The sequence below is a fragment of the Sinocyclocheilus rhinocerous genome, unplaced genomic scaffold (assembly GCF_001515625.1).
Source record: "Sinocyclocheilus rhinocerous isolate Xijiao unplaced genomic scaffold, SAMN03320098_v1.1 scaffold666, whole genome shotgun sequence".
NCBI classification, from domain to species: domain Eukaryota; kingdom Metazoa; phylum Chordata; class Actinopteri; order Cypriniformes; family Cyprinidae; genus Sinocyclocheilus; species Sinocyclocheilus rhinocerous.
The window spans coordinates 752901-770412 of record NW_015661984.1 but is presented as its reverse complement, the minus strand read 5'-3'; the positions used below and the strand labels follow the sequence as shown (position 1 = coordinate 770412).

The 17512-nt window shown below is 35.2% G+C and overlaps 2 protein-coding genes across 8 annotated transcripts in view; both read right to left on the bottom strand.

Annotated features, from left to right (window-relative positions):
- Positions 1 to 3699, bottom strand: part of LOC107727025 (microtubule-associated protein RP/EB family member 1-like) — a 9983-nt gene extending 6284 nt beyond the window's left edge. The window contains exons 1-4 of one of the 2 annotated variants that reach the window (XM_016536776.1): positions 3627 to 3699; positions 2423 to 2546; positions 1335 to 1480; positions 859 to 1057 (exon numbers count right to left, since the gene is read on the bottom strand). In XM_016536776.1, the coding sequence (XP_016392262.1) occupies positions 859 to 1057; positions 1335 to 1480; positions 2423 to 2543 (466 nt within the window). In that variant the 5' untranslated portion in view covers positions 2544 to 2546; positions 3627 to 3699. Of the gene's footprint in view, positions 1 to 858; positions 1058 to 1334; positions 1481 to 2422; positions 2549 to 3626 lie in introns of both variants that reach the window. The other variant, XM_016536777.1, reaches the window with a different exon arrangement.
- Positions 3700 to 4193: 494 nt separating this feature from the next.
- The window catches only part of LOC107727017 (protein kinase C-binding protein 1-like), a 30859-nt gene continuing 17540 nt past the window's right edge, over positions 4194 to 17512 (bottom strand). For all 6 annotated transcript variants that reach the window (XM_016536760.1, XM_016536759.1, XM_016536764.1 and 3 more), the window contains exons 6-20: positions 15314 to 15406; positions 15040 to 15127; positions 14901 to 14956; positions 14163 to 14240; positions 13941 to 14056; positions 12373 to 12836; positions 12175 to 12282; positions 11914 to 12072; positions 9291 to 9815; positions 8792 to 9202; positions 7510 to 7640; positions 7018 to 7098; positions 6767 to 6845; positions 6324 to 6563; positions 4194 to 5095 (exon numbers count right to left, since the gene is read on the bottom strand). In XM_016536760.1, the coding sequence (XP_016392246.1) occupies positions 4917 to 5095; positions 6324 to 6563; positions 6767 to 6845; positions 7018 to 7098; positions 7510 to 7640; positions 8792 to 9202; positions 9291 to 9815; positions 11914 to 12072; positions 12175 to 12282; positions 12373 to 12836; positions 13941 to 14056; positions 14163 to 14240; positions 14901 to 14956; positions 15040 to 15127; positions 15314 to 15406 (2808 nt within the window). In that variant the 3' untranslated portion in view covers positions 4194 to 4916. The remainder of the gene's footprint in view (positions 5096 to 6323; positions 6564 to 6766; positions 6846 to 7017; positions 7099 to 7509; positions 7641 to 8791; positions 9203 to 9290; positions 9816 to 11913; positions 12073 to 12174; positions 12283 to 12372; positions 12837 to 13940; positions 14057 to 14162; positions 14241 to 14900; positions 14957 to 15039; positions 15128 to 15313; positions 15407 to 17512) is intronic.

Sequence of the window (17512 nt, the reverse complement as noted above, 5' to 3'; positions counted from 1 at the left end):
GTCAAAACTGACAATTCGACATCATTTTGTGTGTAATTCTCCGTTCATGCGACGTGAAAGAGTAGGCCTACTCGCGCGCTGTGAGCATACAGTCTATGGCTGTGAGACGTGCTTTCTGTGTGTATGCTTCAGTGTCTGCGCTCAGAAAACCGGACCGAATTGAGTTCTCTCTTGCGTCGTCAGATTTATCCATATGTCTGTTCTTCTCTTACTCCCACATATTGACATTTTTGAACGTTTTATGTGACGTGCAGCAAGTGTATTTTAGCTTATGTCCTGCTGGTTCATGTATGCATCTAACCTCCTAACTATGAAGCAGATTCGTCCTGAAATTGAATGAATCTCTTCCCAAATCGTCCCTCCCTAACATTTTCATCTCGTTTTTATTCGTTGACGAAAATGTCAATATATTTTCATCATAGTTTTTGTCATTCAAAAAGAGTTTGTTCGTTATCGTCTCGTTGTCGTCAGTGAAAAAAATTTCGTTGACGAACATTATGACGAAAATTATTCGTCAACGTAATTAACACTGCATGTGATGTTGTTGCGTTATGGGTGTCCAGAGTTCAAATCCCAGCTGGAGGACCTTTCCTGATCCCACCCCCCTCACTCTCTCCCTCTTCGCTTCCTTTCTCCTCTACACTGTCCTATCGTAATAAAGGCAAAAAACGCCAAAATAAACCTTAAAAAAAGAAAAGAAAAAAACATCAATATTACTGACCACAAACTGTTGAATGCTACTGTAGTTCTGAATATCTGACCTTTTTGGGCAGATGTGAAAAACATAAAAATGTATGGCTAATCCTAAATGCTGAGATCAAACTATGAGGTGCAAACAACCGGTGCAATGTAACCAACCTGCATTCATGATCTTCTTGGGTTTGCTGAGGGCAGACATGGAGGGGTTGGGTGGAGGCATGGTGTCCTGGCCCTGTCGCGCTTCCACTGGATCATAGTCTTTTCCGTCGTAATTGGCATCAAAGAACTTCTTAAACCACTGAACAAATTCAAAATTGTCTTGAAATTTGCCCTTCACCAACTTGTCAACCGGGATAATCTGATGGGGAAAACACATTCAAATATTATTTCATGGATTTATTAGGGTCACTGTTTTGTTGGTGAAATTAAGGAACAACAACAACAACAAAAAAAAGAAAAGGTATAATTGGTTCCAAACTCCAATAATGATAGCACATTCTAGTGAATATAATTTTTCTGATAAAATGGAAATTAATAAACCTAAGTGGCTTGTTGATGAATCTCTAAAATGTTTTGCTCAAAGACAAACACTGCTTGTGCAGACAAGCTTGAGGAAAAGAAATTAAACAACTCACTTTGTCAACGCCCATCCTCTTGAAGGCGGCCTGCAATATCTTAAAATTGTGAATGTATTCATGCTCTAACTTTGCACCAAATTTAAGTTTCTTCAAAGGTATGCAGCCTGGAAACAGCATGTCCATAAACTGGCAGTAGGCTGCACCTGTAGAGAAAATCAGATTACAAACATGCTTCCATTACTCCAAAACATATCCATTATTATAAAGTGCATTATTGCACGCCCATTTCTTTAGCAGCATTGGTTCTGGAAGTAATTTTTTCCATTCATTTTAACATAGCGATTTAAAAGAAGTCTTTGATAAAACAATATAAGCCAGAAACCAAACCAACCAGCTATTTCCTTACATTTCCATAAATTTCCTTATGAAAGAAATGGAATTTTTACTTTCAGAACCCAGCTGTTGCACTCTGTATGTTCATCACAGCGCCAAATACTTAAATATTTAGACTTAATAGGCTATTTATTTTCAAACTTTTTTTACATTTTAATCTGGACTACAACATGCCCTAGATATTGTTTGAAAGTGTTTTGATTCTTTATTGTTCGGTCACACTTTACATTAGGGCTTCATTAGTTAACATTAGTTAATTCATTAGTTAAACTGCCAATGAAAAATTCTTCTGAACATTCATTAATCTTAGGTATTCTAATATTTAATAACAGGTTGTTAAAATCTAAAGTTGCAACTGTGTTATTTAATGAGCTAACATGAACTAAGACTTGTATTTTTTAAACAAGGATTAATAACTTCTGTAGCAAATGTTGCTATTGCTCATTGTGAATGTTAATGCATTAACTAGCTAATGAGGTCTTATTGTAAAGTGATACCTATTGGTCTTTATAGTTCTTTTGCACTTTAATCTGTGTAAAACTTTTAACTTTATAGATTTTTCTGTATTGCTTTATTGCATTTAAATGTTCAGTTATTTTTGTTATAAGAAAAAAGTTATTAAACCTTTTATACTGTATTATGACAGCACTTTTTTTAAAACTAATTGTCAATATCGCGATAATACCGTATACCGTGATAAAAGCATTAGCAATTAATCGCAACATGAGAATTTGATACCGGCATATCCCTACCTGAACATAAAAGCTCGATCTTGGTAAAGTTCATCTGTAGAGACTCATTGATCCACGCGAGCATGTCATGGCGACTCAGATTGTCGCTAGTCACTGAGGTGGAATATACGTTCACAGCCATGTCCTAGAATGAAGCAAGAGATAAATGAGACATCATGATGAGCAAACCATGTGTTGCTGACGCAGACTGAAAATTAATAGTGTTGAAACTAGGGCATATAATATTAGGCTATTATTGATCAACATAATATTATAATAATATAAGACTTATTCTGTCTGACTTATATTTTACTATAAAGGAAGCTCAATTATTATCATACATTAAACTTGACAGAGTATAAAGAAACATAAGCACTGCAATGAACGTATTTAATCACATGGGTGAATCCTAAGGGAGTGTATCACGGATATTAAATCTCACATTTCCTCTTCTATCCGTCCATCCAAAAACAACCAATCAACAAAACACAATATTCTTGATTTTAATAAATAAATATAGTCTTTCCTGTCAACAAAAGACTTCATAGTGTGACATAAACTATGAAGAGGAATGGAGCTGTAATACATCGTAATGGCATTAAGCCAGCCAGAGTCTCAAGACAGCTAAGCAGATGCTGAGAAAGACAGCAATAATGTCAGTCACTTTGTCTGTGCCTTAAAACCTAACAAGTTGCCCTACCTAGACAGCATTCTATTCGAAGTAATTTTAATTATAAGCACGTTTGACTCGAATGCGCCTTTGACGCCCAAAATGCTTTCTTTTTAGGCAGCTCGCAGGGTTTTGAGACACAGCCCTTGAGGCAAACACCGCCTCAGCTGCTCTTCTACATCCAGGCCTCGCCTTCCACACTATAACCCTTATAACAGACGTATTTACCGATAACGTTACTTATTAAAACAAGAAGGTTAAAATGAATATACGTATTAAACCTCAAACACCGACCTCATAGACCAGAGTACCGACGAAATATAAGACAAGCCTAGCTAATTCTTTGTCCCATAAAACATCAACAGCAGCAGCAGCTTCCGTTAGCGGCCGGGGCTAACCGTTCATTTCAGCGCACTCGTTTAAAATAAACCATTCCCAATGGGACAAACGCTTTAACGACGTTGTCATAACATATCACTCTGCGTCATTAGTTTATAGAATAAAAGAAAAGGAAGAATATCTAACGGTATTTGAGGTGTCTCAGCCGAGTTTTACCTCTTTCTCTCAGATCATGCGTCGGTTTGTTCTTTGGGCGTCTTACGTCATCACGTACAGATACGCAGGAAAAGTGGCAAAATACTTGGCAAAATAAGAGTCTTTCCGTCTCATTGCTTTTATTTGGTAATATATTGAAGGAATTGTATTTATGTTAAAATTAGATTTTATTGATGTACGCTAAATAATTTTTTTTAATAATAAATAATTATTGATGTAGAAATATATATCAAACAAACAAAGAATGTGTCAGGGAAGTCACACTTTAGTTTGGGGACCAATTTTCACTATTAACGACTTTTGTCTGAATAAACTCCAAATTTGCTGATTATTATAAGTTAGTAAGATAAGTTGTTAAGTTTGAGAATAGGGTAGGGTTAAGGGATCTAAAATATGGTAATGCAAAATAATGCATTAACATGTGCTTTATAAGTACTAATAAACAGCCAATATGTTAGTAATATGTATGCTGATTACCAAAGTTGAATTGGTCCCTAAACTAAAGTGTTACAGTAAGGGAAATGCATAGACAGCTATTCTTGATACATATGTGTAAAATACCAAAGATTTGTCTCATGAAGACTTTATTTTTCTTACAGATATCATCTCTGCTTATTCTTTTGTATTTACAGTATGTAAACAAGAGAGTCCACAAGACAAGAGAAAAAAAGAAACATGCCCACAATAAGTATAATCTTTTCTTTTACTCCTCTAGACTTTTGCTTGTTTTTGTTTATTTCTTTGTCAAGAAGCCTTTCATAAGTGAAAGATATTAAAGAATTAAATCTTTGACCGCCCCCCCCCCCCAAAACGTAGTGACAATCCATTAGTACTAACAATCATATTCCATAAGTTTTTGACCTTGTACAAACACGCTCTTCATTTGATAAAATGAACTTACTCTTTCGGAGGCACTTCTAAGTGCATCTTTCACATTTAGAGAAAAAAAAATTATATTGATCAAACACATTTGTTGAAGTTTACAAAAGTTGATATGTATAAAAAAAAAGGACAACAGTTTTACAGCTGCATATTTTATATCAAAGGGTGTTTCTGTCTTTGTACTAAACAAGTCACAAATTCAAATACGAAATGTACGTAGAAATGAATCAAATGTTTATAGGCATTACCCTAATGTTGTGTTGGATGTAGTGAACAGGAAGTGACACCATGTCATGATCACACTGAACAAGGAACAGTCTGTACGAAATGAGTCAAGGTCCTTTGGTGTGAACATCTGACTCTCTTTGAATGGCACCGTTCTGATGATAAAAAGATTTCACACTCGGGTTATGAGACGGCCACGGAGGAGCTGCCTTTAGTGCTGTCCGAGGAAGGGGAGGCTCCTCGGTTTGCGGGTGATGTTCTTTCTCCGGTTGGTGAAGGTTGGGTTTTAGGGGACTGTCCTACAGGTTTTCCGGCTGATTCTGAACTGGCTTCTGCTTCAGTTTCCTGCTGAGATGCCGTGGCTGAGGAGATGAAAAAGAGAAAGCTATAACTCAATTGCTATTCAGTAATAAATGCAAAAGAAAACAGAAAGTGGCTATGTTTAGAATGGAATCCTAGCTTACATACTGAATACTGCACAGTGTATACTGCCTACTAGTTAAAAAAATGGACTCTTTTCACAGACTGTTCTGATGCATTTTTACAGTTATTAACATTGTAAATCTAGCAAGTTTTTATATATTTACATTTTTTTAAAATATAAAGTACATTTATAACACTATACTTTTGTGTTTTATTACCTTGGCATTAAATCACACACACACACACACACACACACACACACATAGGTTAACACTGTTGCGTGAGTGTTTCTAATACAACAGCTGTGGATTTGTGGATTATTTTCTTTTGGTATTGAGGCAAAATGGAATGCAAAAATGATATATGTTAAAGGTTTTATTTACCATTACAGAACTTTATCCAAATATGACAACCACTTCAAAGAAACTTGACCCTAACTTGAAAAGGGTCTATAGTAAATGGTAAATAAAATGGTAAAAATAAAAATAAATAAATAATAGTAAAATAGTACCTATTCAATGATGTGAGTGGCTTTCAGTTATCTTTTTGGAGTTAAAATTTGTGATTTAGTATTTTCTAATTTATGTAAAATGTCTTAACATCACTTAAATAATATTCTAATCACACTACAACAAGTAAAATAATAATAATAAGAGACAATTACACTGCACTACGCTGGAAATGAAAATTCAATGTATACTGCACTATTTTGCCAAATATATTCCATTCCATGTATAAAATAATTGGCATTCTGTGCACAGTATACGCTGGAGAAACAGTGTGAGTGGTATGTTAATATGCTATTAGCCATTCAGAGTTTCAGAGAGCATTTGGTGTTATTTACACACTGAGCTTTGGTGCTAATCTGGGCAATAAAAGTTTGAATCTGGCCTGTTTCTTGATCCCCGTCATTTCTTGTCCTCTCTCTTCTAGTCTTTTGCTAAAAGTGGTACACTCTTGGAAATAAAACTTCCAAAAGCAGGTTTTTATAGCACTGCCACTGAAAGAACCACTTAGTGTGAAGAACATATTGATTATTCCATTATAAAGAACCTTTAGTGCACTAGAAAGTCTTCATTGATGATAAAGGTTCTTCACGGAACCTTTATTGTTAAGAGTGTAAAAAGCCAAAAATGGAAAAAGAGAGTAAGGTGTAGAACTGGTTACCTGACTGTGTGCAGGATTTCATGTGTTCGGGCCAGTGTGCCTGCTGGCAGGGGTAGTCGCAGTAACTTGTGTTCCAGCAGCAGTAGAAAATGGCCTCTTTCTTGCAGTTGGCACACCACTGCTTCTTCTTGGTCTCGTCCACCGCCTGCTGTTTCTCCATCTCCATCTGTTTCTTCACCTCTGACACCAGCCGCTCTCTCTCCTGCTCCAGACTCTGCCTCATTTCAGCCATGGTCAGCTCTACACACACACACACACACACAATAGTGATATATCAGTGGCTGAAGCTCTGGCTTGCTCATCTAGAACATGTAGGAAAGGAGTTCAGTGATCTGCTCTCTGTAAATGTTCTCTACATTGCATTGGATAATAAAAGCATTTGCTATCAGAAAACTACCATAAAGCAGTTTGCAGAGCTATTGTAAGTCATAAAGGAGAGTTACCGAGGTTATGTTTCATCTCTGACAGCTCCTGCTGATGCAACCACTGGAGTTTCTCAATCTCAATCCTCAACCGCCGGATCTGCAACAAAATCCACAGGGAACGTCAACCAAGAGAACCATAAACTACTGCCATTATAGAAATTCAATCTGTCAGCCTGCAACCTATAAATGTAATTTTTTATAAAATACATATTGAGAAAGAGTATGAATGGTGGAATAAAATCAAGCAGAAATGACATAAAAGCACAAACCTCTGCAATGGTGTTCCCCGTCGTGCTCTTAGAGAGATCATTGTAGATCTCTGTCATTGTTCCCTTGATCACGTCCATCACCTGCCATTATGATGGAAAACACAGACAACAGCCAAATTCATCATTTAAAAAAAAATATATTTAGGCACAATTTAAGTACCAGTAGTTCAGCAGAAGAATTAATCAAGGATCAATTCAAATCATTATCCAAAAACCATCTTGATTCATTCCATATAATGAATTTACACACTAGAATGTATATACTGTATTTATGTATAATTTTTTAATAATGGTTTTCTGAATGATTTTCCGGAATTACAGCACAGGGAGCTGTATCTATGGCCTGCAAATGCTGCAGGCTTTGTGTTTGAAAACAGACTATTTAAAAATGCTCTATTGCTTTTTATTGCTTCATTGTACTATATATGCTATTTAACGGAATTTTTTGATTGAACAGTCTTTACATCAGAAGTGAGTGAATATCTGACTCACCTTAGTGGTGTACTTGGCGATATCAGCGGCGACATCAGCAGAGGCCGGAGGGGTGAGGAAGTCTCCAGCCAGACTGGAAGTGGACGCACCAGAGCCCACGTTAACAGGTGAGGTGTCTTTGTGTTGAACAGCTGGTGAAACGAGAAAAGATTCATGCCACCTTGAGCCAACATTATGGGTTCAAGACAAATTGAGCTGCATAATGTCGATCACCACAGAAAATACATTCGTCTTGTCTTTCAGTTTTATAGTAGTTGTTGTCGTAGTTGTTTTTAAAAGCAGAAATCACTTTTGGAAGAATGTGAAGCTGGAATGTGAAACTATACAGTATATACTTTTTTTTTTTTTGGTAAAAGCACGTACTTAATTTTTTTTTTTTCATAAAAGAATGTATTATTTGAGCTTTAAAATTGTCATTAGCCTCACAAGGATGGACAGATGATGAGCCATGATGTCCACATAAAGTTGTGGCTTATAAGATGTTTATAAGATTTATAAGTGAAATAAAGATGTGATTTATTTTATATGGTGTGCTGACACTAGCTCCCAGTCGGCCTAGAGGTCTCACCGTTTATGTCATTTCTGTAGACTAGAGCAAAGGATTTGAGTACTACAGGAGAAATCTATTTGTTTTAGATATACATTTTTATATCCGAATTTTAAAAATCTAACTAAACATTATTAATCTAAACGTTATAATACAAATTATAGTCAATAAATAAAAACAGATTAGATATATTCATCTAGATTATAAAAAAGTTTGTCAAAATATTTATAACAATCCAAAACTATATATATATATATGAAGAGTTCATTTGCAAAAACAGATAACTCAAAAAGATGTTCAAAAATCATGGTTTTTTTTTTATGCTGCATTCCAATTAATATCAATCAAACTGCAGTTGTGTCGTTTCGATTAAATAATAATAGCTAAAAAAAATACAGCTAACTAACACAATAAAAACATGATAACACAATAAAAAACATGATTTATGAATTCATCCGTTTTTGCAAATAAACTCTTCATATATATTTTTTATTATTATCATTTTATATCTTAAATAGATTTATATAGATTAATTTAGGGCAGGGAGTTTTTTTTATCTAGGGGTATTCGTCTAGATCAGAAAACAATTAATTAATTAATTTCAAAAATCTATTAAAAACATAAAAGTTTATTTCTTATAAAAACAATATATACTGCACACACACACACACACACACATATATATAAAATTTTAATTCTTATGGGAATCAAATGTCTGCACTGTCAAGTATTTACCTTTGACGGACTGTCTGGTCTGGTAGCGTGTGCTGGAGTTGTTGGCTGAGGTCTGGGGCTGCGCTTGGCTCTGAGGAACCGTCTCACCTTGTTGTTGCTGTCTCTGCATCTTCTGAGACGACGTCTGAAATTTAGCACCAGCTGGATTCCACGCCGCAGGCCGCTGGGCCGGCTGTGTGCTCTCCTTAGGCAGCAGAGGGCGCTGTTTTTTCACCCCATTGGAAGCGACTGGGACAGCAGACATGGGTTGAACAGCCGAGGTGGAGGTGGCTTGAGTGGTAGATGCAGTTGCGACGGTGGCTGGAGGCTTGATGGCTGATGCGGCTGCATCTTTTGGACCGGGATTGAAGGAAGATGAAGTGTTATCTGTGGATGAAGGAGCTGATATGCTGGTAGATGCAGAAGTTTTACCTAGACATAGAGAAGAACAAAGATACAGATTAGAAATTCTAAACATAATGTTTTTACAGAAACAAAATCCAAACTGTTAGGTACCTACCATCTGTTTTAATGCCTGTCTGATCTTTAGTTGTGGAGATGGGGGCTGATGGGGTCTCTCGCTTGGCTTTCTTCTTTTCCCTCCCACCTTGTTCTTCACCGAGGTCAATCACCAGCTCCCGCTCGGAGTCAGAGTCTACATCCAGCTCTGATCCAGCAGGCCGAGCGTCCTGCCCAGGCTGTGACCTCTCCTTCTGGGTCTGCTGCAGCGGTTTGCTCTTCTCCTGGGAGTCTTTCTCCACGCCACTGCTTAACTTCTCTTTGGTCTGGGGATCTGAGGATTTCTTGTCTACACCTGGTGTTCCTCCAGCTGTTGATGGGGCAGCGTCTTGGTCTTGTCCTTGAGCGGATGGAGGTCTGGGTCTCTTTTTGGAGTCTTTGTGGACACTGTTGTTGTGGTTATTGTTCTTAGGCTTCTGTTCATCCTCAGACATGTATTCGCTGTCGCTGGAGTCAGATTTGTCCGAGTCGTCCGAGTCACTGTGCTCAACACCGCGATACACATCATCTGAGATCTCATTGATCCCTGTGGATAGAAAAAGAGACATTCTTTTCAGTTTTAATTTGATAGACTGCATAAGCTCAAAAGCTGGATTTCAGACATACAGCAGCGTTTAAAAGGTTGGGGTTGGTAAGGTTTTTCCACATTTTTGAAAAAGAAGTCTCTTATGCTCACCTATCCTCTATTTATTTGATCAAAAATATTTGTAATATTGTGAAGTATTATTAGAACTAACAGTTTTCTATTCCCTGTGAAGTACAAGATTACTAGTAATACATAATGCATAATTCTTGAAGCATAATCCACCAATCACCAATAAGTGAAACAAATCTAGGCAATATTTGCAGGTTACCTACATAACTTTAGTTAATAGTAGCCAGCACCCTAGTAAAAAAAACTATGCCATAATTTATTTAAAATACATTTATTTCATACTAAGTATACTTCAAATCCATTAACATTTATTGACATATATCTCTTAATAATCACTAATATAAAATTATAATTAAACTCTATTTGGAGTATTTCTTTATTGCACAATGCACATTACTTAATATTAAGCCTAAATTGTGTTTTAATACCACTATTATTAAGGATTGTATGATCTCTTCATAATATCAGTCTTTAAATGCAAGATATTTAAAGTGTACCTGAAGTAAACTTGCAATAATTGCACTTTAGCACAATCAAATATACTTCAATATATCTTTAGCTGGACTTCAGCAATACTTCTGCACAATTAAAGTGCATTAAGCACAAAATTAGCTGCTCCAATTTAGCAGACTTCAAGTATATCAGTTTAGTATATCTAAAGTACAATTGCAGGGTATTTTTATTAAGCACATAAATATGAAAAAGTATTTGTAGTATACTTAGCACAAAATAAATTTATTTCAAATATGATATATATATATATACATATATATATATATATATATATATATATCCCCCACTAGGGTAGTTAAATTGCTAGCTAATTATCAAATGCTAATCTATACAGAATTCTGTAGGGTTGAGCATAAAAACAGTAGTAGTGTTTTCTGATAAGACAATAAAACCACACAAAAACCCAGACAGATTAGATTATCATTCACAATGCTTTATGGGAGTTGTAAGTGTAGTTTATCGCCTCATAAAAAATTATGTTACGGTTGTGCAAAGTGTAGAATTAGAGAACTGGCTCCCTTTCAATTCATAAATTGGAATTTGAACTGAGGTGTTAACCAGCAGGAAGTTAAACTGGAATCTGAATTGGAATAACAGGAAGAGAAATTTAAGGGCAGTTAATGGCAATCTGGGAAATGAAGATTTCTTCTACCCTGGTTTATAAACTTGTTTGTCCATAGGCCTGTAAAACATCTAGAATTTATTCTTTCAAACAAGGCTGTCAAACCAACATTAAAAAATTGTTTTGACAAGCTTTCCTCATTTTAATATTACACTTATTATATAGGATTAATTTGAATTAAAATTAAAGGGACGTGCGTCCAAGACTGACACGGAAGAGAAGAAATTGTTGAATTAAGTCATTATTTTTGTTTTCTTTGCACACAAAAAGTATTCTCGTAGCTTCATAACATTAAGGTTGAACCACTGACATCACATGGACTATTTTAATGATGTCCTTACTATCTTTCTAGGCCTTGAACGTGTCAGTTGTGTTGCTGTCTGTCTATGCAGGGTCAGAAAGCTCTCGGATTTCATCAAAAATATCTTAATTTGTGTTCTGAAGATGATCGAACGTCTTACGGGTTTGGAACGACATGAGGGTGAGTACTTAATGACAGAATTTTCATTTTGGGGTGAACTAACCCTTTAATCTTAATTCTACTTCTTTAATATTTACATTTCAATGCTACCTCAAATTGAAGAATTGCACTAGAATTTAAAACACATTCTCAGTTCAATTCTGAACGCTGTAAACCATGTAGTAAATATAATATTCATATTTTTGCTGCTCGAAATCAAATATTGCAAATATTTTTCATCTTAACTTTATGGTATATGAACTTTATGATATTCACTTTATGATATACATTTCCGAAACCAAGGTTGCCAAAAAAAAGCAGATGGTCATTTTTGAGGTTTACTGTTAATTTGCGTGTGTGCACGTGTTAATTACCCAGCTGAGCTTTGCAGCTCTCTATAGTTTTATCCAAACTCCTAGTAGGTTTTTTGGGAGAGGTGAGGAGAATCGAGGTCCCTTGCTGCTGCTGTTGCTGCTGTTGTTGTTGTACAGTCTCACTCAACTCCTTCAGGTCCATTTCAGCTTTAATGCGATCTGAGGGAATACATCCAACACAAATATTCAACAAACATGGAGAAATAAAGGATCAGAGAGCAGTGGTCATTTCTGTAGGCCTCAGGTTGTTTCGAGACTCACCCAGATTGAGGTTAAGTATGCCTCCCGTGCCTGAACTCCTTTCCTGTTTAACCGGCGTGGGCAGGAGAGGCTTGGGGCTGTTGCTTGTCTTTAGAGACGCAGGAGACGCTGTGGGCAAAACTTTAAAACTTTAATCACCCACTATTAATGGTAAAACAAAACACTAGCCATTTTAAGGCATTAAATCTAATTAATCACCTGTATAATCCATTGAGTCTTCACCGCCGCTATAGTGACTCGATGACACTCTCGCCCCTCGTTCGTCCTGCTCGAGGTCTGACCCCGTGTGGACTGAAGAGTTGGTACTCATTGGTGATCTGGGTACGTCTGTCACAGAGATCCGCTGCCCCGCCCCTCCTGACTTACTCAAGAGCATCTTGGGGGATGCGGTCATGTCGAAGCTGAACTTGACTTTGTCCGGTTTCTCAGGCTTCACCGTGCCTTTTTTAGGGTTATTAGGGTCCTGCAGCATTTGGAACTGGTTGTTGGGTGTGAAAGGTGTCCGGAATGGGGCGTAGTTGAACACGCCGTATTTCTTGCGCACGTTTTCCACGTAGACCTCCATTTCTTGCATGGCGCTGTTGAAGATGCTTTTGGTCTTCTTCACAGAGAAGGGGATCTCCTTAGACATGAGGTAACAGTTGTTTATGGGCACCCAGGCTCTGAAAGCCAAATGAGGGGGAAGCACATATTTTAATGCATATAAAAATTGTGTATGGCAGTAAAATTCCATGGTAATATTGATGTTGTTGTGAGTACAACGAGTCCTTGATACAATAACCATTAAGAATTATTAAACTGGAATGTAGGCCTACATATAAATATAGATGAAGAAATACTTAAAGGGATAGTTCACCCAAAAATGAAAATTCTGTCATTAATTAATTACTTACCCTCATGTCGTTGTAAACCCGTAAGACCTCCGTTCATCATCGGAACACAAATTAAGATATTTTTGATGAATTCTGAGAGCTTTCTGACCCTCCCATAGACAGTAAAATAATCCATGTGACATCAGGGGTTCAACCGTAATTTTACGAAGCTACGAGAATACATTTTGTGCTCAAAGAAAACAGAAATAACGACTTTATTCAACAATTTGTCTCCTTCGCGTGACCCTGGCGCCATTTTGGAGAGTATCACATACATAAACAACGAATGCTGTTCTGTGTCAGCTGTGCAGCTCTCAGAATTCATCAAAAATATCTTAATTTGTGTTCCGAAGATGAACGGAGGTCTTACGGGTTTAGAACAACACGAGAGTGAGTAATTAATGACAGAATTTTCAATTTAGGTGAACTATCCTCTTTAATTTAAAATTTTAAAATAACATTTTTTTCATGATATTCTTGAGATTTATGCATTTTCCCTGAAAATGTTGTCTAAAATAAATCAATTTATTATTTTATATAAAAAATATTTTTTTTTTTATTTCTACTAATACAATAACAGTAATGTTAACCCATTTTTTAAAACGTAAAACTATACAGACTAAAAAAAAATGTTGTTTTTTTATTTCTACTAATACAATAACAGTAATGTTAACCCATTTTTTAAAACGTAAAACTATACAGACTAAAAAAAAATGTTGTTTTTTTATTTCTACTAATACAATAACAGTAATGTTAACCCATTTTTTAAAACGTAAAACTATACAGACTAAACACAATAGCAATTGTAGCCAAAATTAGAATTTGATTTAGATTAGATTTGATTTGCTAAATGTTGTTGTTTATATATTTTGTAAATGTTATTAACAGACTCACCTGTCATGCTGGCCAAAGAACCGTGCGTCCACCTGACCGTCCTTGTCCCTCAGGGCTTTAGCGGGCCAGAAGGGAAAACCTTTCAGTTTGGCCCACACTAAAGGATGAGGCTGAGACTACATGAAAACAACAAATATGACCATGAAATACAGCCCAGATATTTAACTAGAGGATTTAAAAAAAATGTATTACAAAATTATATTAAAAAGGTCATCTTCTTACACAAGGTTCACAGAACCAGTTGTCCCTCTTCTGACAGGCAGACAGGTAGCACTCTGGACAAACCTCAATTTCATTCATCTGTGGATGATTTATTAATACTATAAATTTTTATCTAGGACCAGCTTTACATAAATAAATTTGTGCAATTATACATATTCTACCATTCAAAAGTTTGGGGCTTGTAAAAGCCTATTTTTTTGAAAGAATTTAATGTTTTTTTCAGCAAGGATGCATTCATCGACATTCAAAAACCGACAGTAATGGCATTTATAATGTTACAAAAGATTTCCTTTTTCCCGAATAAATGCTGTTCTTTCAAACTTTCTATTTATCAAAGAACCCTGAAAAAATGTATTAGTCTTCATAAAAATATTAAGCAGCACAACGGTTTTCAACACTGATAACAATTAAAAATGTTTCTTGAGCAGCACATTAGCATATCAGAATGATTTCTGAAGGATCATGTGACACTAAAGACTGGAGTAATGATGCTGAAAATTCAGCTTTACATCACAGGAATAAATGACATTTTAAAATATATTCAAACAGAAAATGTATTAAGTTAATTTATATTGTAATAATAGTTGCTTTACTGTATTTTTTATCAAATAAATGCAGTATTTCTGAGCATAAAGAGACTTTCAACATTAAATCAAATCTTACAGACCCAAACTTCTGAACGGTAATGAATCAGATTGTATAACTTGCTTTATATATTATAAGGATTAGGATACTCACCTCATGTTCACAGATCTTGACAATAACTTTAGCAGTTGCCGTTAGCTTATGGTTTCCTGAAATAGAGCCAGTGAAACTTCATGAATGTACAGATATGAGTCAAGATACATGCACACTGATTTCAGAGTCCAGCACTAACCTCCATTATATATGATACAGTTGTGTAGAATCCACTTCATGTCAGCCAAAAATGCTTCTGTGCAACCATACATTTTCTTCTTGATATTCTACAGAAACATATTTCTCAGTTACATTATTTTTTTCTACCTTTAGGCACATACAGTGGCCTCAATCTAAACTATCAACAAAAAGATGTTTATTAGGTTTTCATGATTAAACAATAGATATACTCTTCAAAATCAACACAAAAAATACCTGGACACTTGTAATACAGAAAGCTTGGCCTGATCTACCTTCTCTAGAGTGCACAGGTCCATGGGGTGAAATATATACTCGGCATAATCCGGGTGCTGTTCTAGTGACACTGGCTTCTGAAACGGTTCGGTCTGCAAGAGAAATCATTCATAATGATACACTGCAAGGGTTGAATCGATGTAACCTAATCACATTAAAACCGAGACCACCAAACTGAAACTATTTATTTATTTATTTTATTTCACAAAATTTACATTAATCAACATTCGTGAATGTAAATGTACCCAAATTAGCCCAAAGGCTAGTTTTCATTGGTAGTCCCTTTGCCCGATGTTACTAGGCCAAAAAAACTAGAGGGAAAAAAAAAAGAAACAAAATAGAAAAAACAATAACAACGAAATTCAACCAAAAATTAAACAAATTATACAAACTGACAATAAAAAAAAATAAAGAAATATGTATTAAAAAATTAAAATAGAAAGCAGCTTATTAAGATATATAAACAACATTAGTGTTCACATTGTTGGTTATGAAGAAGCCATTTCTTAAAATTATGCTTAAATGAGTTAAATTATGTACATTCTCTAATTGATTGTGGTATTGAATTCCACTGATGTGATGCTCTGAATGAAAAAACAGCTTGACCAAACGAGGTTTTTCTATGTGGAATTATGCAATCAGCTTTAGCTTTTCAATAGATTTAAATTTAATAAAATCAACCAGAGGAGGAGGAGCTAAACCATGCCTAATCTTATAAACTAAACAAACATTTTTAAACTTAGTGATGTTTTCCCAGCTAAGCAAGTTATATGTATTTAAGATATGACAATTGTGAACTGAAAACTGTTTTTTTAATCTAAAATTTTAAGTGCTTGTTTGTACAATAATTCCAATGGTTTTAGAACTATAGCATGTGTATTGGACCAAACTTGTCAGACAATAAGTAATATGAGAAAGAATCATAGAATGAAAATATACCTTTTCAGCCTCATTTGATAAAGAGTTTCTAATAAACCGAAAATTTACTAAAATTAAATTTGACCTTTTTACATACCTTTTTTATATGCGTTTTAAAACCAATACATGAGTCCAAATTAACCCCTAAGTATTTATATTCCGAAACAACCTGTAATCTCTCTCCCGAAATGAAAATATCCTGTTTTATATCAACACTATGTCCATTAGAAAAAAACATACAAGCTGTTTTTGACACGTTTAATTTCAGATAACACTGATTGAGCCAGGATATGATTTTTGCCAGAACATCTGTCAACTTATTTGCAACCTCTTCTGCATTTTTACCATGCGTGAATATGACTGTATCGTCAGCATACATTATGATATTACATTTTTGACACACCATGGGTAAATCACTAATATACATGCTAAAGAGAATTGGCCCCAATATGGACCCTTGTGGAACACCAGTTGAAAGGCATAGTGAATTGGATGTATACTTATCAATTTTTACTACCTGGGAACGAGAAGAGAGATAAGATTCAATTAAATTTACAGATTTTGTCGAAAAATTTAAATTGAGTAATTTATGTAAAATAATATTATGATTTACAGTATCAAACGCTTTCTGTAATTCAAGAAATACAGCCCCTACCACTCCACCTTTATCCATTAATGCCTTTAACCTTTTCAATAAAACAACAAGGAGATAAGATTCAACTAAATTTACAGATTTTGTCGAAAAAATAAAATTGAGTAATTTATGTAAAAGAATATTATGATTTACAGTATCAAACGCTTTCTGTAAATTAAGAAATACAGCCCCTAGCACTCCACCTTTATCCATTAATGCCTTTACCTTTTCAATAAAATAACAAGTAGCCGTTTCTGTTGAATGATTTATCCTAAAGCCGAACTGCATCGGATGTAATTGAAAAGGACTATTATTAAAATGGTCAATAATTTGTTTAGCCACCAGTTTTTTTTGGGGAGGACTCTAATTGGCCTATAATTGCTGGTTAAACGGGGGTCGCCTCCTTTAAATATAGGGGCCACAACCGTCGGTTTCCAAGAGGTGGGGAATCTCCCTCGATCTAATGAACTATTAATAATATGTGTTAAAGTGTTAACTATTGAGCAACTCATTTGTTTCAATAAAAGCTGTCTATACCATAGATATCTTTAGCCCTTGAGGACTTAAGAGACATGACTACCTTTTCAACATCTAACTTAGTTACTGGTCTTAATACTAAAGCTGTCTCGCTAGCATTATTTGTTCG